This window comes from Schistocerca piceifrons, chromosome 1 (assembly GCF_021461385.2).
Source record: "Schistocerca piceifrons isolate TAMUIC-IGC-003096 chromosome 1, iqSchPice1.1, whole genome shotgun sequence".
Taxonomy (NCBI): Eukaryota; Metazoa; Arthropoda; class Insecta; order Orthoptera; family Acrididae; genus Schistocerca; species Schistocerca piceifrons.
Window position 1 is genome coordinate 1,202,219,837 of NC_060138.1, and position 16,338 is coordinate 1,202,236,174.

A 16,338-nucleotide genomic window follows, 5' to 3' on the forward strand; every position below is an offset into this window, starting at 1 on the left:
AGATCTTGCTGGCCAGGGTAGTTGACTTACACCTTCTAGAGCACGTTGGGTGGCACGGGACACATGCGGACGTGCATTGTCCTGTTGGAACAGCAAGTTCCCTTGCCGGTCTAGGAATGGTAGAACGATGGGTTCGATGACGGTTTGGATGTACCGTGCACTATTCAGTGTCCCCTCGACGATCACTAGTGGTGTACGGCCAGTGTAGGAGATCGCTCCCACACCATGATGCCGGGTGTTGGCCCTGTGTGCCTCGGTCGTATGCAGTCCTGATTGTGGCGCTCACCTGCACGGCGCCAAACACACATACGACCATCATTGGCACCAAGGCAGAAGCGACTCTCATCGCTGAAGACGACACGTCTCCATTCGTCCCTCCATTCACGCCTGTCGCGACACCACTGGAGGCGGGCTGCACGATGTTGGGGCGTGAGCGGAAGACGGCCTAACGGTGTGCGGGACCGTAGCCCAGCTTCATGGAGATGGTTGCGAATGGTCCTCGCCGATACCCCAGGAGCAACTGTGTCCCTAATTTGCTGGGAAGTGGCGGTGCGGTCCCCTACGGCACTGCGTAGGATCCTGCGGTCTTGGCGTGCATCCGTGCGTCGCTGCGGTCCGGTCCCAGGTCGACGGGCACGTGCACCTTCCGCCGACCACTGGCGACAACATCGATGTACTGTGGAGACCTCACGCCCCACGTGTTGAGCAATTCGGCGGTACGTCCACCCGGCCTCCCGTATGCCCACTATACGCCCTCGCTCAAAGTCCGTCAACTGCACATACAGTTCACGTCCATGCTGTCGCGGCATGCTACCAGTGTTAAAGACTGTGATGGAGCTCCGTATGCCACGGCAAACTGGCTGACACTGACGGCGGCGGTGCACAAATGCTGCGCAGCTAGCGCCATTCGACGGCCAACACCGTGGTTCCTGGTGTGTCCGCTGTGCCGTGCGTGTGATCATTGCTTGTACAGCCCTCTCTCAGTGTCCGGAGCAAGTATGGTGGGTCTGACACACCGGTGTCAATGTGTTCTTTTTTCCATTTCCAGGAGTGTAATTGACAGTGATGCAGCAGTAAGACTAGAAACCACAATCATTTCAGACTTACAATCATTTATTGGGTGCCTCCTTTCAAAGTTTGTAATTTGAAAGGTATATATTGAGAGATTGAAGTAACTGTGCATACTGAAAAAGTTTGAGTGTTAACTGTTAATTTGTTTGATGTCCTGTCTCATTAAGAACGTTGTGTTAATCCATGATATTGCTTCTTTAAAGCTGTTGTTTGTATACAGCTATTCTGCAACATTCTGATGAATATTTGTGCAGATGTTCTGTTTCCTATATAATTGTGTCACTTCTCTTTTTTCAGCAAACTTTCAGCATCAGATCTGCCATTTGTATCTTGTTTGCTAAGAAATGTTAGTCAGTGTGAACCATCTGAAATTTCTGATACATTTATGGTTACTGTATACAACCCACTGAGTCATGAAGTCTCTTATTATGTCAGACTTCCAGTTCTTGGCAGTGCATATTCTGTGAGAGATGCTTCAGGTAAGCTATAATTTTTCATAGATATTAATAACACATTTAAGTATATTTTCTCACATGTGAATTTGCACAGGGAATGAGCAGAAAGTGCAGTTGGTGCCCATACCAGATCCTGTTCAAAATTTGCCTGAGAGGAATAGTAATGCAACATTTGAAATTGTGTTTCTGGCAAACAATGTTCCACCGCTTGGCTTTCACTCATACTATGTTGCAGTAGTTAACAGCACAGATGAAGAAATGTGGAGTGTGATGGAAAACTCAAATTCATCAATAGGAAATGATGTAAGTTAGTAAAAATATGGGAATCTATTTCTGATATCACATTGATAAACAGTCTTATGAAGTGGATGGATTGCTATTCATTACTTAAAGGGAGTGTTGAGTTGCAGACATGCACAGTGAAATGACTGCTAAAAATTTTAGCTTTTGGACAAAAAAGTCATCCTTTTGAAACAGAAAACACTTACATGATCACAGAAGCAGAGCCACTGTCTCCATCAGCTATGAGCCGCCTGTGACTACATCTCACGAGAGCAGCAATCTGGAGGGTGTGGTGAGGGCAATGAGAAGGTGTGGGGTGGGTTCAGCAAGGGGTGGCAGGTTGTGGGTGGAGGAAGATGTCGTGGTGCCTGTGAGAGTGTGTAGGGACATGATGGGGACAGGATAGTGCTGCTAGATGCAGAGTCAGAAGGCTCTGGGGTTAGCAGGTGCATGGGGGAATGAGCAGTAGAACTGGGAGAGGAGAAACATACAGAAGGCGAAAGAGTAGTATGTACATTGGTGGAATATAAGGTTTTTGTGGTGCTGGAGAGGGAGCAGGGAAGAGGGGTACCTTTGCCTAATCTGTTTGATCTTCAGGACTACACATGCCTTTGATTCTACCAACACATCTACTAGTATTTTTCTCCTTTCCCACTCCCCCCCCCCCCCCCTCCCCCAGCACAACCTCGCAGCTCTCAGTGTGACATCTTTCCCCACCCCTACCCTCCCATCACTCCCTCTTCCCACCCCCATGCTTCCTCCTTGCCCCCACATCCCACCCCAAATTGCTGCACTTTACAGGCACAGTCACAGTCCGCAGTTGGGCCACAGAGGCCAGAGGCAATGGCCATGTCAGTGTGAGTTGTGGTTGTGTGAATGTGTGTGTGTTTTCTATTTCTGAAGAAGGATATTTTTGTCTGCAAACTTAATTGTTTAGCACTGTTTTCATTGTGCCTGTGTCCAACTCAATGCCTCTTCTATGTGATGAACAGCAACCTAACCTCTCTATAATATTGTCGTTATTTCATTTTTACTTTCTGTTGTTTGATTCGCAAACTGTCTTATTATATCTAATTTATCTCCACAGGATCTTCAAGCTCTGTTCAATGAAGACACTGGTTTACTGCAGTCAATCATGATTGATGGTGAAGAGATGGCTTTACAACAGAATTTTCATTATTATGAGGGTTGGGTAGGAAACAATTCTGAGCCAGCACTAAGAGCCTCTGGGGCATACATATTCCGCCCAAATGGATCTTCAGTGGCAGTGTCATCTGCTGTTGACACAAAGATCTTCAAAGGTTAGTAGCAAAAGGACTTTGAAATTGATGTATTTTGTTTTACCATAATTTACTTTATGTAAATGGAAATTTCAGTGGGTACCTTTATCATTATGGTCATACAAGGACCCATTTTCAGTTTCAGTTTTTTCCCATTCACTATTTCCTTTCTTTCCGTTATTCTTTAATCTCTCAATACATCTCTTCTTGTTTCCTCAGAGCACTTTATAATGTTTTTATTTTCAAGTCTTTTTTTTTAACTTCAGCTGTTCAGTTTGTAGACAATTTTTTTCCCCTGGAGCATACTTGAAGATCTGTTTTGTTACCCGGTTGTTATTCATTCTGTATGAATGACCAAAAAATATCACTCTTCTTTTCATTATGTTTATGGTTTTTCTGAATTTTGGTATTTAGTCATCACTGCTTTTTAATTCCCAGACTCCTGTGTACCTTATTGAATCTAAAGTTTTCTCATAATTCTCCTCTTTAAAAATTCTAACTGGTTTAATTTATAAATTAGTGGTAGGTATTTGCTTCTGTAGAGGCATTGCAGTTCCATCACCAACTAGTAATGCATTATTTTTTCATTTCTCAATGAATGAAACATCAATCATGGATTAAGCTTAAGGCCTGTTTTCACTAGCCGAGTGTTGCCAACAAGGCAGTACAAGGAATGATCCTTCATTGTAGGACATGTGGTTATATTGTCACCAACTCCTCCAGCCATTATTGCCAGTTGATTAATCCTGATGATGCCACTGCTTCTTTATTCAATCAGCTACTCAACTGGCCTGATGGGCTGAATAAACACCATACCAGACCTCCCTATGACAGAAAAAAATCTGTGGAGATATGAGGCATCGAACCCAGGCTGCCGTATACTAAGAAAAGGAAGGCTTAAGACATAAGGATCACGGATTTAATTCAAATGTTGTACACCTTTAGTAGGCCATTAAACCAACATAATGTGCAAATAGTAAGATGCACTACTCTGGCAATTCTGAGAAAGTCACATGAGCAGTGTTATGCGTCTATTATGTACTGATGCAACTGTGTGTAGATGCTGCCTGGTGGAGTTCATGGTGGTCAAGTGGTTAGCGTTTGAGCTCCATAAGGCAAACTTGTATGAGGTGATGGTTCAACTCCTGCTCAAACCTTCATTTTTTTAGTATGAGTGTAAATTCTGTGATATTCAAAAAATTTGCACCTACACTATTAGTTCTTGCTACATTAGCAACGTCTCATTGCTACGCAGCTTAACTGCCAAATGCAGCCTGCCTCTGTGGCTTGCAGCTCAAAGCATCGAGGTGCAAAGTAGTTCCGGCTATCTTACCAGATTGTATGTATGAAGGATTTCACAGATCACAAAGGCATAGATTTTCAGGAAAACTCTATGTGTTTCTTCATTTACTTGTCAATAGTTATAAATATATTTTCACTAATAATTAAATTTAATTAAAAATAGTAAGTAGTCAAACAACATTAAATTCACTAAAACTTCATGTAAATACAGATGGTTTTTAAAAAATTGTTTTACTTCTCAAATGTCATATGAGTTAAATAAAATGATCAGCAATGAAAAAAATATAGATTAAAAGTTGTCTGAGTGGGAGTCATACTGTTCCCTCATACGTGTTCATTTTAGCAAGCTCGAACACTAACCACTTGACCACCATAAACTCCACCATTAAGCACCTATGCACAGGTATATCGGGTACATAATAGATGTGTAAAACTTCTCTTGCAATTTTCTCGGAGTTTCCAGAGTAGTGCACCTTACTACTTGCACATTATGTTGCTTCAACGGCCTACTAAAGATGTACAAAGTTTGAAGTAAATCTGTGGTCCCAGCATTGTGATCTCCTCTAGTAAGCAGCAATAGACATAGACACAAAAAAGAAGGACCAAATGCTGATTCCTGTAATCAGACATTCCTCTTTTTTTGCAGAAAAAGTAGAATTGAAGTAATTGAGTGTCCATGGCTGAAACTTATAGTTGAACCTGTCATTTGAAAAGCTACCACTGATTGTGGTTTTGTCTATTGTTGTCTTATTATTAACAGTAAGAGTTAGTGGAAGTTGTTTCATTAAAAACTTAGGCTACATATAGTGAAAAACTGTGATAAATACAGAACAGAAACACAAAAGATGTCAATAGCCCATGAACAGTGTGTTTGGACAGTATTTGGCAAGGTATGACATAGTGTGACAGCCCCATATAAAAATTCTACTTATTTGGTTGATGACAGAGGTTAGTGCCTCCTTCCAATATTCAAAACAACTTTATTTTTTACCTACATTACATTTGAAGTAATACATGCACTTGCGTGCTAACTGACTTTTACCACTTAACTTACTGATATTCACAGTATCGTACTAGAACTGAGCAGTCTCCTGCTCTGGAGGTCAGTGATTGGCTTAAACCAAGGATCATATGGTTCTGTAATGATTTTAGATGCAGATTTCTAGGCCTTAGCTATCAGGTGGAAAATTGTATAGCCTGCTCCAATAGGTTAGGTGTGCACTACACTAAAAAATCTATTACTCTGGTGGCAAAGTAACTGTGGCATGCACAGTGGGGTTTACTGGGCTATAGGAATGACTCCACAGTCTTCCCAATGAATTTATAACATATTAATCTGGCAGTACCACTGCACATATGTGGTGGTGCACACAGAACTGTAGTCTTGTGTCCTGAAATTGTTTTGATTGTTAGTCTCACAGTTCAGTGACAAGACACAGCTCCATAGGTGTAAGTTGGATAACTTTCCACTTTATTTAACTTAAGGTCATAACCAATTCCATTACACATCACTACCTATTATTAATTGTTTATTAGCAAAAATATGATTATTAACAGAGTTATAACCAATATGCTTCCTTCACATAAAAATTATTAAACCAAGATAGTTACCTCGTCTAAGAATAAAACAAAACTAAGTAATGGAAATCCAGGTTGGAATGTCAACAATGTAGGAAAAGACAGTTCAGTACTTACCATAAAGACAACATGTCAGGTTGCAGACAGGTGCACTTAAAAGATTCTTACACTTAGGGTTTTGGCCACAGCCTTTACCATTCTTTACAGACGAATGGAAAAACTGGTAGAAGCCGACCTCGGGGAAGATCAGTTTGGATTCCGTAGAAAAGTTGGAACACGTGAGGCAATACTGACCTTACGACTTATCTTAGAAGAAAGATTAAGGAAAGGCAAACCTACGTTTCTAGCATTTGTAGACTTAGAGAAAGCTTTTGACAATGTTACCTGGAATACTCTCTTTCAAATTCTGAAGGTGGCAGGGGTAAAATACAGGGAGCAAAAGTCTATTTACAATTTGTACAGAAACCAGATGGGAGTTATAAGAGTCGAGGGGTATGAAAGGGAAGCAGTGGTTGGGAAAAGAGTGAGACAGGGTTGTATCTTTTCCCCGATGTTATTCAATCTGTATATTGAGCAAGCAGTAAAGGAAACAAAAGAAAAATTCAGAGTAGGTATTAAAATTCATGGAGAAGAAGTAAAAACTTTGAGGTTCGCCGATGACATTGTAATTCTGTCAGAGACAGCAAAGGGCTTGGAAGAGCAGTTGAACGGAATGGACAGTGTCTTGAAAGGAGGATATAAGATGAACAGCAACAAAAGCAAAACGAGTATAATGGAATGTAGTCTAATTAAGTCGGGTGATGCTGAGGGAATTAGATTAGGAAATGAGACACTTAAAGTAGTAAAAGAGTTTTGCTATTTAGGGAGTAAAATAACCGATGATGGTCGAAGTAGAGAGGATATAAAATGTAGACTGGCAATGGCAAGGAAAGCGTTTCTGAAGAAGAGAAATTTGTTAACATTGAGTGTCAGAAAGTCGTTTCTGAAAGTATTTGTATGGACGATAACTAGTTTGGACAAGAAGAGAATAGAAGCTTTCGAAATGTGGTGCTATAGAAGAATGCTGCAGATAAGATGGGTAGATCACGTAACTAATGAGGAGGTATTGAATAGGATTGGGGAGAAGAGAAGTTTGTGGCACAACTTGACTAGAAGAAGGGATCGGTTGGTAGGACATGTTTTGAGGCATCGAGGGATCACAAATTTAGCATTGGAGGGCACCGTGGAGGGTCAAAATCGTAGAGGGAGACCAAGAGATGAATACACTAAGCAGATTCAGAAGGATGTAGGTTGCAGTAGGTACTGGGAGATGAAGAAGCTAGCACAGGATAGAGTAGCATGGAGAGCTGCATCAAACCAGTCTCAGGACTGAAGACCACAACAACAACAACTTTACCAGAAAAAGAAAGAGAAACAGACACCATACATTCACACAACCAAGCACACCTCATGCACACATGAGTGCCAACTCTGGCAGCTTGGACCAGAATAATATTAAGACAGTGACATTAGGTATGAAGTTTTACAAAAGATGTGACTAAGATTAATGTTAACTCAGACTTCTTTGCAGAGATGTTATCATGTTGAATGCTAGCTGCAGACTCATTTCCTTAAAGAAGTTCATAGAAGGCATTACACAGTCAGTGTCTTAACCATGCTTTTAACACATAGATGTGTATGTGTTCACAGCTAATCGAGAACTGACCATGGCATTGTCTGTTAGTCGCATACATAGACTGGTGTAGAGACAATTTATGGAATTGGTTATTTTTGGGGTCAAATTTATTAGTGGTGTTACTCTACTGAGTCAAACATTTATTTTGCTTAACTATGTATTACATATTTGTAAAAAAAAATTAAGTCCGAGGGAATATTTGAATGATACACTAGATACCTACAAGATGGGATTAACAAGTTTTGTGCAAAATTTTCAGGTTTATTGTTGTTGTGGTCTTCAGTCCTGAGACTGGTTTGATGCAGCTGTCCATGCTACTCTATCCTGTGCAAGCGTCTTCATCTCCCAGTACCTACTGCAACCTACATCCTTCTGAATCTGCTTAGTGTTTTCATCTCTTGGTCTCCCTCTACGATTTTTACCCTCCACGCTGCCCTCCAATGCTAAATTTGTGATATATAACCTGTATTTTTCCAGCCATTTACAGTAACGTATAAAAATTTTAAGTAATTTAATCAAGTACTGTGTATTAGTCAAGTACTTTTTGAGATTTTTGGTAACAATGTTTCCCATGTATATATTACCTATACAGGGTGATTTTTTTCCACCATGCACAAACTCTAGGAATTCATCGATGAGAGGATACAAGACAAAATGGTCTAATGAACTTATGGCTTGAAATGCATGGTTTCCATGCATGAGTCATAAACATTGTTTGCAGAGACTGCGGTCTATACACACTGCACCATGCAGCCACAGTTACAGAATGTATTGAAAATGGTTTCCACGTGTCTCAATGCATGAATGTTCTGTCCCTCACATTCACATCAGCCAGGCTGCATCTGAGCAGTGTCAAAGACAGCATGAATTTGCTGCTCCAGTGATTCCACATCTGGAATGGGCTCTGCATACATGATACTTTTAGATGGTCCAATAACCAGAAATCACACAGATTGAGGTTCAGTGAATGAGAAGGCCATGCAACTGGACCTCCTTGTCTGATCCATTGACCAGGGAAGACACAACTGATATGCATCTGGACGTTAATTGTGAGGTGGGCTAGAGCTTTATCATGTAGCACCCACATAATCCATTGAATCATCAGTGGTACTTTTTCCAGCAGGGAGACAAAATCACCTGCAAGAAACACTGATAGTTCCAGTATGTTAGGGAATGTGGAAAGAAGACTGGTCCCAAAATACGGTTACCAATTACACCGTGCCACCCATTTTGACTGCACCAATGCTGATGATTAACTGTCACCATACAATGGGAATACTGCATAATGTCCCACAGTTGTCTGTTATGAAAGTTGAAGATACCACTCCATGTAAAGATGGCCTCATCTGTGAATGACACAGATCCTGGAATCATGGTTGCCTAGTGAAGAAACCAGTGACAAAACTGCTCCTGATGTGGAATGTCTGTCACTAGTAAGCACTGCACATGCTGTAAGTGCTAAGTGTAGTAACAGTTGTCACAGAGAATGTTCCACATGGTCATCTGGGTTACCCTGTAGTGGTGGGCCAACTGCCTGGTACTGACATGGTGATAGCCTTCCACGGTGGTATTCACATTTCTTTTTGCAAGTCTGGTGTGCGAACATTTCAGGTACATCCTTCAGGATTTCCTTCTTCTTAAAACGACCCTGCCTCAGACAAGTGGCAAAACAGTGTTGCAGATATTAAATGCTGTGGTTGTTGTCAGTGGGGTCTCCTGATACAATCTTGCTGCCCACCATCCATTGTCATTTGCCTTTTTGTAGAGAGGATATAAAATGTAGATTGTCAATGGCAAGGGAAGCGTTTCTGAAAAAGAGAAATTTGTTAACATCGAGTATAGATTTAAGTGTCAGGAAGTCGTTTCTGAAAGTATTTGTATGGAGTGTAGCCATGTATGGAAGTGAAACATGGACGATAAATAGTTTAGACAAGAAGAGAATAGAAGCTTTCGAAATGTGCTACAGAAGAATGCTGAAGATTAGATGGGTAGATCACATAACTAATGACGAGGTATTGAATAGAATTGGGGACAAGAGGAGTTTGTGGCACAACTTGACTAGAAGAAGGGATCGGTTGGTAGGACATGTTCTGAGGCAACAAGGGATAACCAATTTAGTACTGGAGGGCAGCGTGGAGGGTAAAAATCGTAGAGGGAGACCAAGAGATGAATACACTAAGCAGATTCAGAAGGATGTAGGCTGCAGTAGGTACTGGGAGATGAAGAAGCTTGCACAGGATAGAGTAGCGTGGAGAGCTGCATCAAACCAGTCTCAGGACTGAAGACAACAACAACAACAACAACAACAACAACTCACCATGTCAGCAAGCTCTCAATTTGAATATTACATCATTGTGTACAACACTGTATCACATCCACCCAAAGATGAGTCAGCAAGAGAATTGAATCGGGCACAACATTACCAATTACTATCGCAGGAGAGGGTACTAGGGCATGACATATGAGGAACAGTACCACCCTCTAGGAGGAAACAATGCATACTGTAACTGTGGTACAGAGCGTATTAGACCTCAGCCTCTGCAACAAAGTATGATTGAATAAATAGTCTTTAGCATGGAAACCATGCATTTCCAGGCGTAAGTTCATTACACCTGGAGTTTGTATACAGTGTAAAAAAAATCATCCTGTATATCTATACGTTACATATATTAAGAATATGTAGCCTATGTCCATCTGAATGTTTGTTAGAGTATTATGTAAAAAATTTGAAGTAAATCAGTCAAGAACTTTTTGAGATTTTTGGTAATAAAATTTCCCCTTTACAGACTACAAATTTGTGTATATATTAGTTATATTAAAAACAGATATATGAAAACACATACACATGTGTGAAGGTAACATTGTGTCAAAATTTCAAGTCAATTGACAGATTATACCTTTCAAATTCTGTGAACACAAACATATACAGGTTGAATTTCTATGTATAACAGTGGAAAGCAGAAGAAAGAGAAAAAAATAACATGCATAAGAAAGAGAAATAGTAAAGGGGTGTTGTTAACCATAAGAGCATCCATGGTAAGATTGCAGAATTAATCTCACTCATTGAAAGCTAATAATGGCCATGCAGTAGTAGGGACTGAAAGCTGGTTGAAACAAGAAACGCATATCAGTAAAAGCTAAATTTCAGTCTGGACTATACACCAAAAGGATATGCTACACACCAGTGGTGGTGGTGCTGTGTTAGCTCCCACAAAGAACTCAGTAATGTCTAGTGAGGTTGTTACATAAGCTATGCATCAAAAATGGGTCAAATATGGTAATAAGATGTAACAATATTATGAGAAGGAAAGTTGCCACTCATCATGTAGCAGAGATGTTGAATCACAGGTTGGCACAACAAGAAGATTTTCACACATAAAGCTTTCAGCCAATGGCCTTTGCCAACAATAGACACACATAAGCACACACACACACACACTCATGCAAATGCAGCTGTTGTGTTTGCGTTTGCGTGAGTGCGTGTGTGCGTTTGTGTGTCTATTGTTGACAAAGGCCATTGGCTGAAAGCTTTATGTGTGAAAATCTTTATGTTGTGGCCCTCTGTGACTCAACGTCTCTGCTATATGGTGAGTGGCAACTTTCCTTCTCATAATATTGTTACATTCTATCCTGGATTTTCTATTGTTTGGTGGTAATAAGATGCTTTTATAGACCATCTGACTCAGTAACTGTAGTGGCTGAACACATCAGAGAGGTCATATTGTAATGAAATGAGACATTTGTAAGCCCCACTCAGATGACTGCATAATTTTTACTGGAGGGCACCACTAGATGACAAACTAAAGCAGTTTGCTGGTAACTGTCAAGAGAGTAAAAGTGAGGGAGTGGACTGGGGAGAGAGAAGAGGGTAGTGCGTGATGGGAACTAGGATTGCATGAATTGTGATTTTATGTGTCATTTTCCATCATTTCAAATAATGTATGGCTATTTGTTTAATTTTTTAAGAAATTGAAACTCAAATTAGCTTTTGAACTCTATGTATCTTCGTAAAATTTTTGGAAATAAAACAATGACAAAGTTGAAAAAATAGAGTTTTATTATTGATGATTACTAAGCAGCGTTCCCCTTTTTGATGTTATAATTGTAACAAGGCAAAAATATGATTTTGATTGACTTAACAGTAGAAGTGACTTTATGTCAGATCGATTTTTCAGATACTATGTTTGAATAAACAAACTGAAAATTCCTAAATATATTGATGTGGGTTAGTCAGTTATCACCTATTTTGAGATGATGTGCAACAGTAAGTAAAACATCAGTTAATTATTTCATCAGTCTCAAAGGAAGCCATAGCACAGATAGACGATATTTGCAGACTTCATGGTTTGCATGCAGTCAGTAATGAGTATTGTATGTTGGACATGCTCTCAAGTAATTGAGTGATGTAACTGCGTAATTTTCCATTGAGTTGGTGCGTAGTATTGATTTTATTAAATGAATTTTTGTTATACTTTGCCATGGCTCATTTTCTGTTAATAGGTTGAATGTGTAATTGTCTTGTTTATTCTGATTGATGGAATCAGTTCTGCTGGGTTCCTTTTTGAGATTTGAAGCAAATATTTTCAAAAAGTGAATTTTCATATGAGGTCGTTTTATGGTCAGTTGGTTATAGGCTATTGGAGCATATTATCAGAATCACCAGATGCCAAATATTCTGTTACAGTTTTAGCGGGTAGGGACATAACAATGAAACTTTGAATGTGTAAACTGATATGTAACTACTGAACCACCGAGCCACAAGGAGTGTGGTTATTGTAGAGTTCACCACAAGCATTTTGTCATCTTTTGTAATACTCATCTACAAGATTTATCCATGATCACTTTTGTTGTTGAATGTATATCTCACTTCAGTGTATTTCATGATGTATAATTGGTTGAAGCACAGTACAACAATTTTATTTGACAGTGCAAGTTATAGAAAGAAAAAAAACAGAAAATGTACAGCCATTAAACACTGAAGCATGTACAAACTTACAGATATAATAAATGCAACCCTCAACAGAAAGAGAACGTATAAAATGGCTAATGTTATAAGATATTTTGAGAAAATCAGGATAAACTACTTCTATTTGCTAGAAAATGTAAACCTGGTGAGAATAAGATTTCAGAAAAACTTACATCTGTTGTAGGTGAGCTCGTTGAAGAAGTCCATCAGACATTTACTGACTGGATAAGCCAAGTGACCAGAGTGTATAAAGATAAAAATTATATTGAACTTGAATGGTTGGTGGGTCCCATACCAGTTGAGTAAGTTCTTTGTGTCTTCTATCCAGCAACTTTATTAAATATTACTTCAGCAAGTTTAATAACATGATTTATTTGTCATTACTTTCATTTTCAGTGATGGTATTGGAAAAGAAGTGATCACTCGCATAACAACAGACTTAGTGAACAATAACACATTTTATACTGACTCAAATGGTAGAGAAATGTTGAAAAGGGTAATCAACTTCAGACCTACGTGGGACTTAGAGGTTTATGAACCAATTTCTGGAAATTACTATCCTATAACTTCAAAAATAGTTATAGAAGATGTGTCTAAAGGACTAAAATTAGCTATTTTGAATGACAGAGCGCAAGGAGGATCCAGCCTGAGAAATGGAGAAATTGAAATAATGGTATGTTTGTCAGATGTTCCTAGCAGTTAATGTGCTTTGTATTTTACATACTTTTGTTAATTTTGCATCCTAGAGTTTCACAATGATTTTCCATATTCAGCAAAAATTAATAAAATAGAAGCTCATTGTCATACAATTTCAAGCCATTGACTTAATGTACAGGAGGCTCGTCAAATTCAAAACCTGGCTTGCAATTTTCCTTATAATACCAGTAATACAATATACAGCAGTGAATAATTATGTAATTAAGCAATTAATAATTTTTCTTCAAAAGTAAGAAACTTTTAAAAATTAACAGTCGTAAGTACTTTCTCTCTCCTGCTCAAAGTTTCAGGTTGTCATTTAGAAATTCTTCCACTGAATAGTAACATTTCTGCACTGGTTTCTCATGTAAAGTTTTTTTCAGTGTTTCTTAGTTTCTGCTGAGCAATACTCTTCCTTTCACTTTGTTATAAATTTTCATAGCCTTATAATGTGGATTTTGAGCATAACTTAACTAATATAAACTTGGAGTTTGCAGTTCTTTTAAATGTTTATAAATATACAGAGCCTTAGAAAAAAAAGTTGAATATATTTGTGGTAATACTCATCAAAACAAGAAACCCGGTAATTTTTTAAGATTCCAGGAATTTTTCATTGTTTTAGTTTTCAGTTAAATTTTTGTAATTTCAACTGGTAAGAACAGTTACTCTAAGAAAGGATATTACTGTATTCCGCTACTGCAAAATAATACTTCAACAATAAAACATAAACGAGAGAAAAAAAATGAAAATAACTTAAATTGCAAAGGAAATGTGCCATATACAAGAACGACACACAGTGCTCATGCAAGTGTCTGCCAACAGCAAAATGTGTCAAAGGCCTTAGGAAGACTATGCAATGCTTCATAACAACAAATTGCCTCTGATGAGCGTGAAGTCACAACTGTTACGAGCGGGCTCATGCGCATGCGCAGGTGAGTCGTGTTTAAGCAGTAGATTCTTCCGCTTCTGGCTACAGGAATGTGGCTATTGGCTGTCGCAGCAAGCAGATAGTTGCAACTGGGAATAGGGGCACCAAATTCATATTCTGGAGGGGAAAAGAACTTGGTTCACAAAGCGCCTAGCATCCAGCACTCGTTTATCTATCGATTATTTTGAAATGCTTCCCTGTCGGTTTTTGAACACGTTTTAAGTTGATTTCTGAATGAATCATAAGTTTATTTTTGAAAGAATGCATAGTGTACATGATGTCTCTGTCAGGAGAATCCTCGTCACATCTAGAAATAAACTTTCTGCAGACGAAAGGGGTCGGGACTATACGAGCTTAGCGGAGTAAAGCCGAACGGATGAATGCCAATTGCTGTCTGATTATGTGGTCGACTGGGTTTGCGAATGATCAGCATTGTTATAATTACTAGCAAATTCCATAGGTTCAGACTACCAGAATGGAAATAAACGACTGACGGGAATAACAGGTGAGAAATATTACATAATGTCTTCTCGGTGTACCTGAGAAAATGAAATTTTGACAGAAAATTTTTGGCCAGGTCGCTACACAAGTAAGGACCAGTTGTACAGTCCCCGGCTAGTAGCCGCTGAAGTTCTATTCTACATCTACATCTACATCCATACTCCGCAAGCCACATGACGGTGTGTGGCGGAGGGTACCTTGAGTACCTCTATCAGTTCTCCCTTCTATTCCAGTCTCGTATTGTTCGTGGAAAGAAGGATTGTCGGTATGCCTGTGTGTGGGCTCTAATCTCTCTGATTTTATCCTCATGGTCTCTTCACGAGATATATGTAGGAGGGAACAATATACTTCTTGACTCCTCGGTGAAGGTATGTTCTCGAAACTTCAACAAAAGCCCATACCGAGCTACTGAGCATCTCTCCTGCAGAGTCTTCCACTGGAGTTTATCTATCATCTCCGTAATGCTTTCGCGATTACTAAATGATCCTGTAACGAAGCGCGCTGCTCTCCATTGAATCTTCTGTATCTCTTCTATCAACCCTATCTGGTACGGATCCCACACTGCTGAGCAGTATTCAAGCAGTGGGCGAACAAGTGTACTGTAACCTACTTCCTTTGTTTTCGGATTGCATTTCCTTAGGATTCTTCCAATGAATCTCAGTCTGGCATCTGCTTTAACGATGATCAACTTTGTTTGATCATTCCATTTTAAATAATTCCTAATGCATACTCCCAGATAATTTATGGAATTAACTGCTTCCAGTTGCTGACCTGCTAAATTGTAGCTAAATGATAAGGGATCTTTCTTTCTATGTATTCACAGCACATTACACTTGTCTACATTGAGATTCAATTGCCATTCCCTGCACCATGAGTCAATTCACTGCAGATCCTCCTGCATTTCAGTACAATTTTCCATTGTTACAACCTCTTGATATACCACAGCATCATCCGCAAAAAGCTTCAGTGAACTTCTGATGTCATCCACAAGGTTATTTATGTATATTGTGAATAGCAACAGTCCTATGACACTCCCCTGCGGCACACCTGAAATCACTCTTACTTGTGGAAGTATTGCGGAAAATGTGTTGCACAAACAAGTAATACCAGAATAGATGCAATCAGATCGAGAAACCACACCAGTCTTGGGTATTACTTGTGTTAACAGATTTTTCAGTATTAGACAATATTTCGATTTTTCAAGTAGTAAGTCATTTGACGAGCTTTGATGAGGTAATAGATTCCTTCGCAGAAAGGAAAGAATGCCATGTAAAGCTATAGCCAGATTAGACAGACAAAAATGCTAGGAGCTAAGGATTGAAGAAATGTGTACTTTGTTGCGTGTCTCTTTTCTTTATTGGTTTTATGTATCCAATATTTAATCTTACATCACACAAAACAGCAAGTTATTAGCTAATAGGCAATAAAGAGTGCTAATTTTCTGAAGATTTCTTGTTCTCACAATTAGAAATAATCCAATCCGCTAGTAATTTTTTTTTTTTTTTAAAAAAAAAAGAGGTGCAGGCTGTCAAACCAGCCTACTTGGAGCAGGATAGGCACCACAGGACATTCTACTGACCTGAATGTAGTTTGATGGCATCCAG

At 39.3% G+C, this 16,338-nt stretch overlaps 1 protein-coding gene across 1 annotated transcript in view; it reads left to right on the forward strand.

The window, feature by feature from the left end:
* Positions 1-16,338, forward strand: part of LOC124779320 (lysosomal alpha-mannosidase-like) — a 270,837-nt gene that overhangs the window by 209,349 nt on the left and 45,150 nt on the right. Inside the window, exons 10-14 of the mRNA XM_047253703.1 lie at positions 1,369-1,550; positions 1,621-1,829; positions 2,896-3,109; positions 12,794-12,911; positions 13,006-13,282. Of these exons, the coding sequence (XP_047109659.1) occupies positions 1,369-1,550; positions 1,621-1,829; positions 2,896-3,109; positions 12,794-12,911; positions 13,006-13,282 (1,000 nt within the window). The remainder of the gene's footprint in view (positions 1-1,368; positions 1,551-1,620; positions 1,830-2,895; positions 3,110-12,793; positions 12,912-13,005; positions 13,283-16,338) is intronic.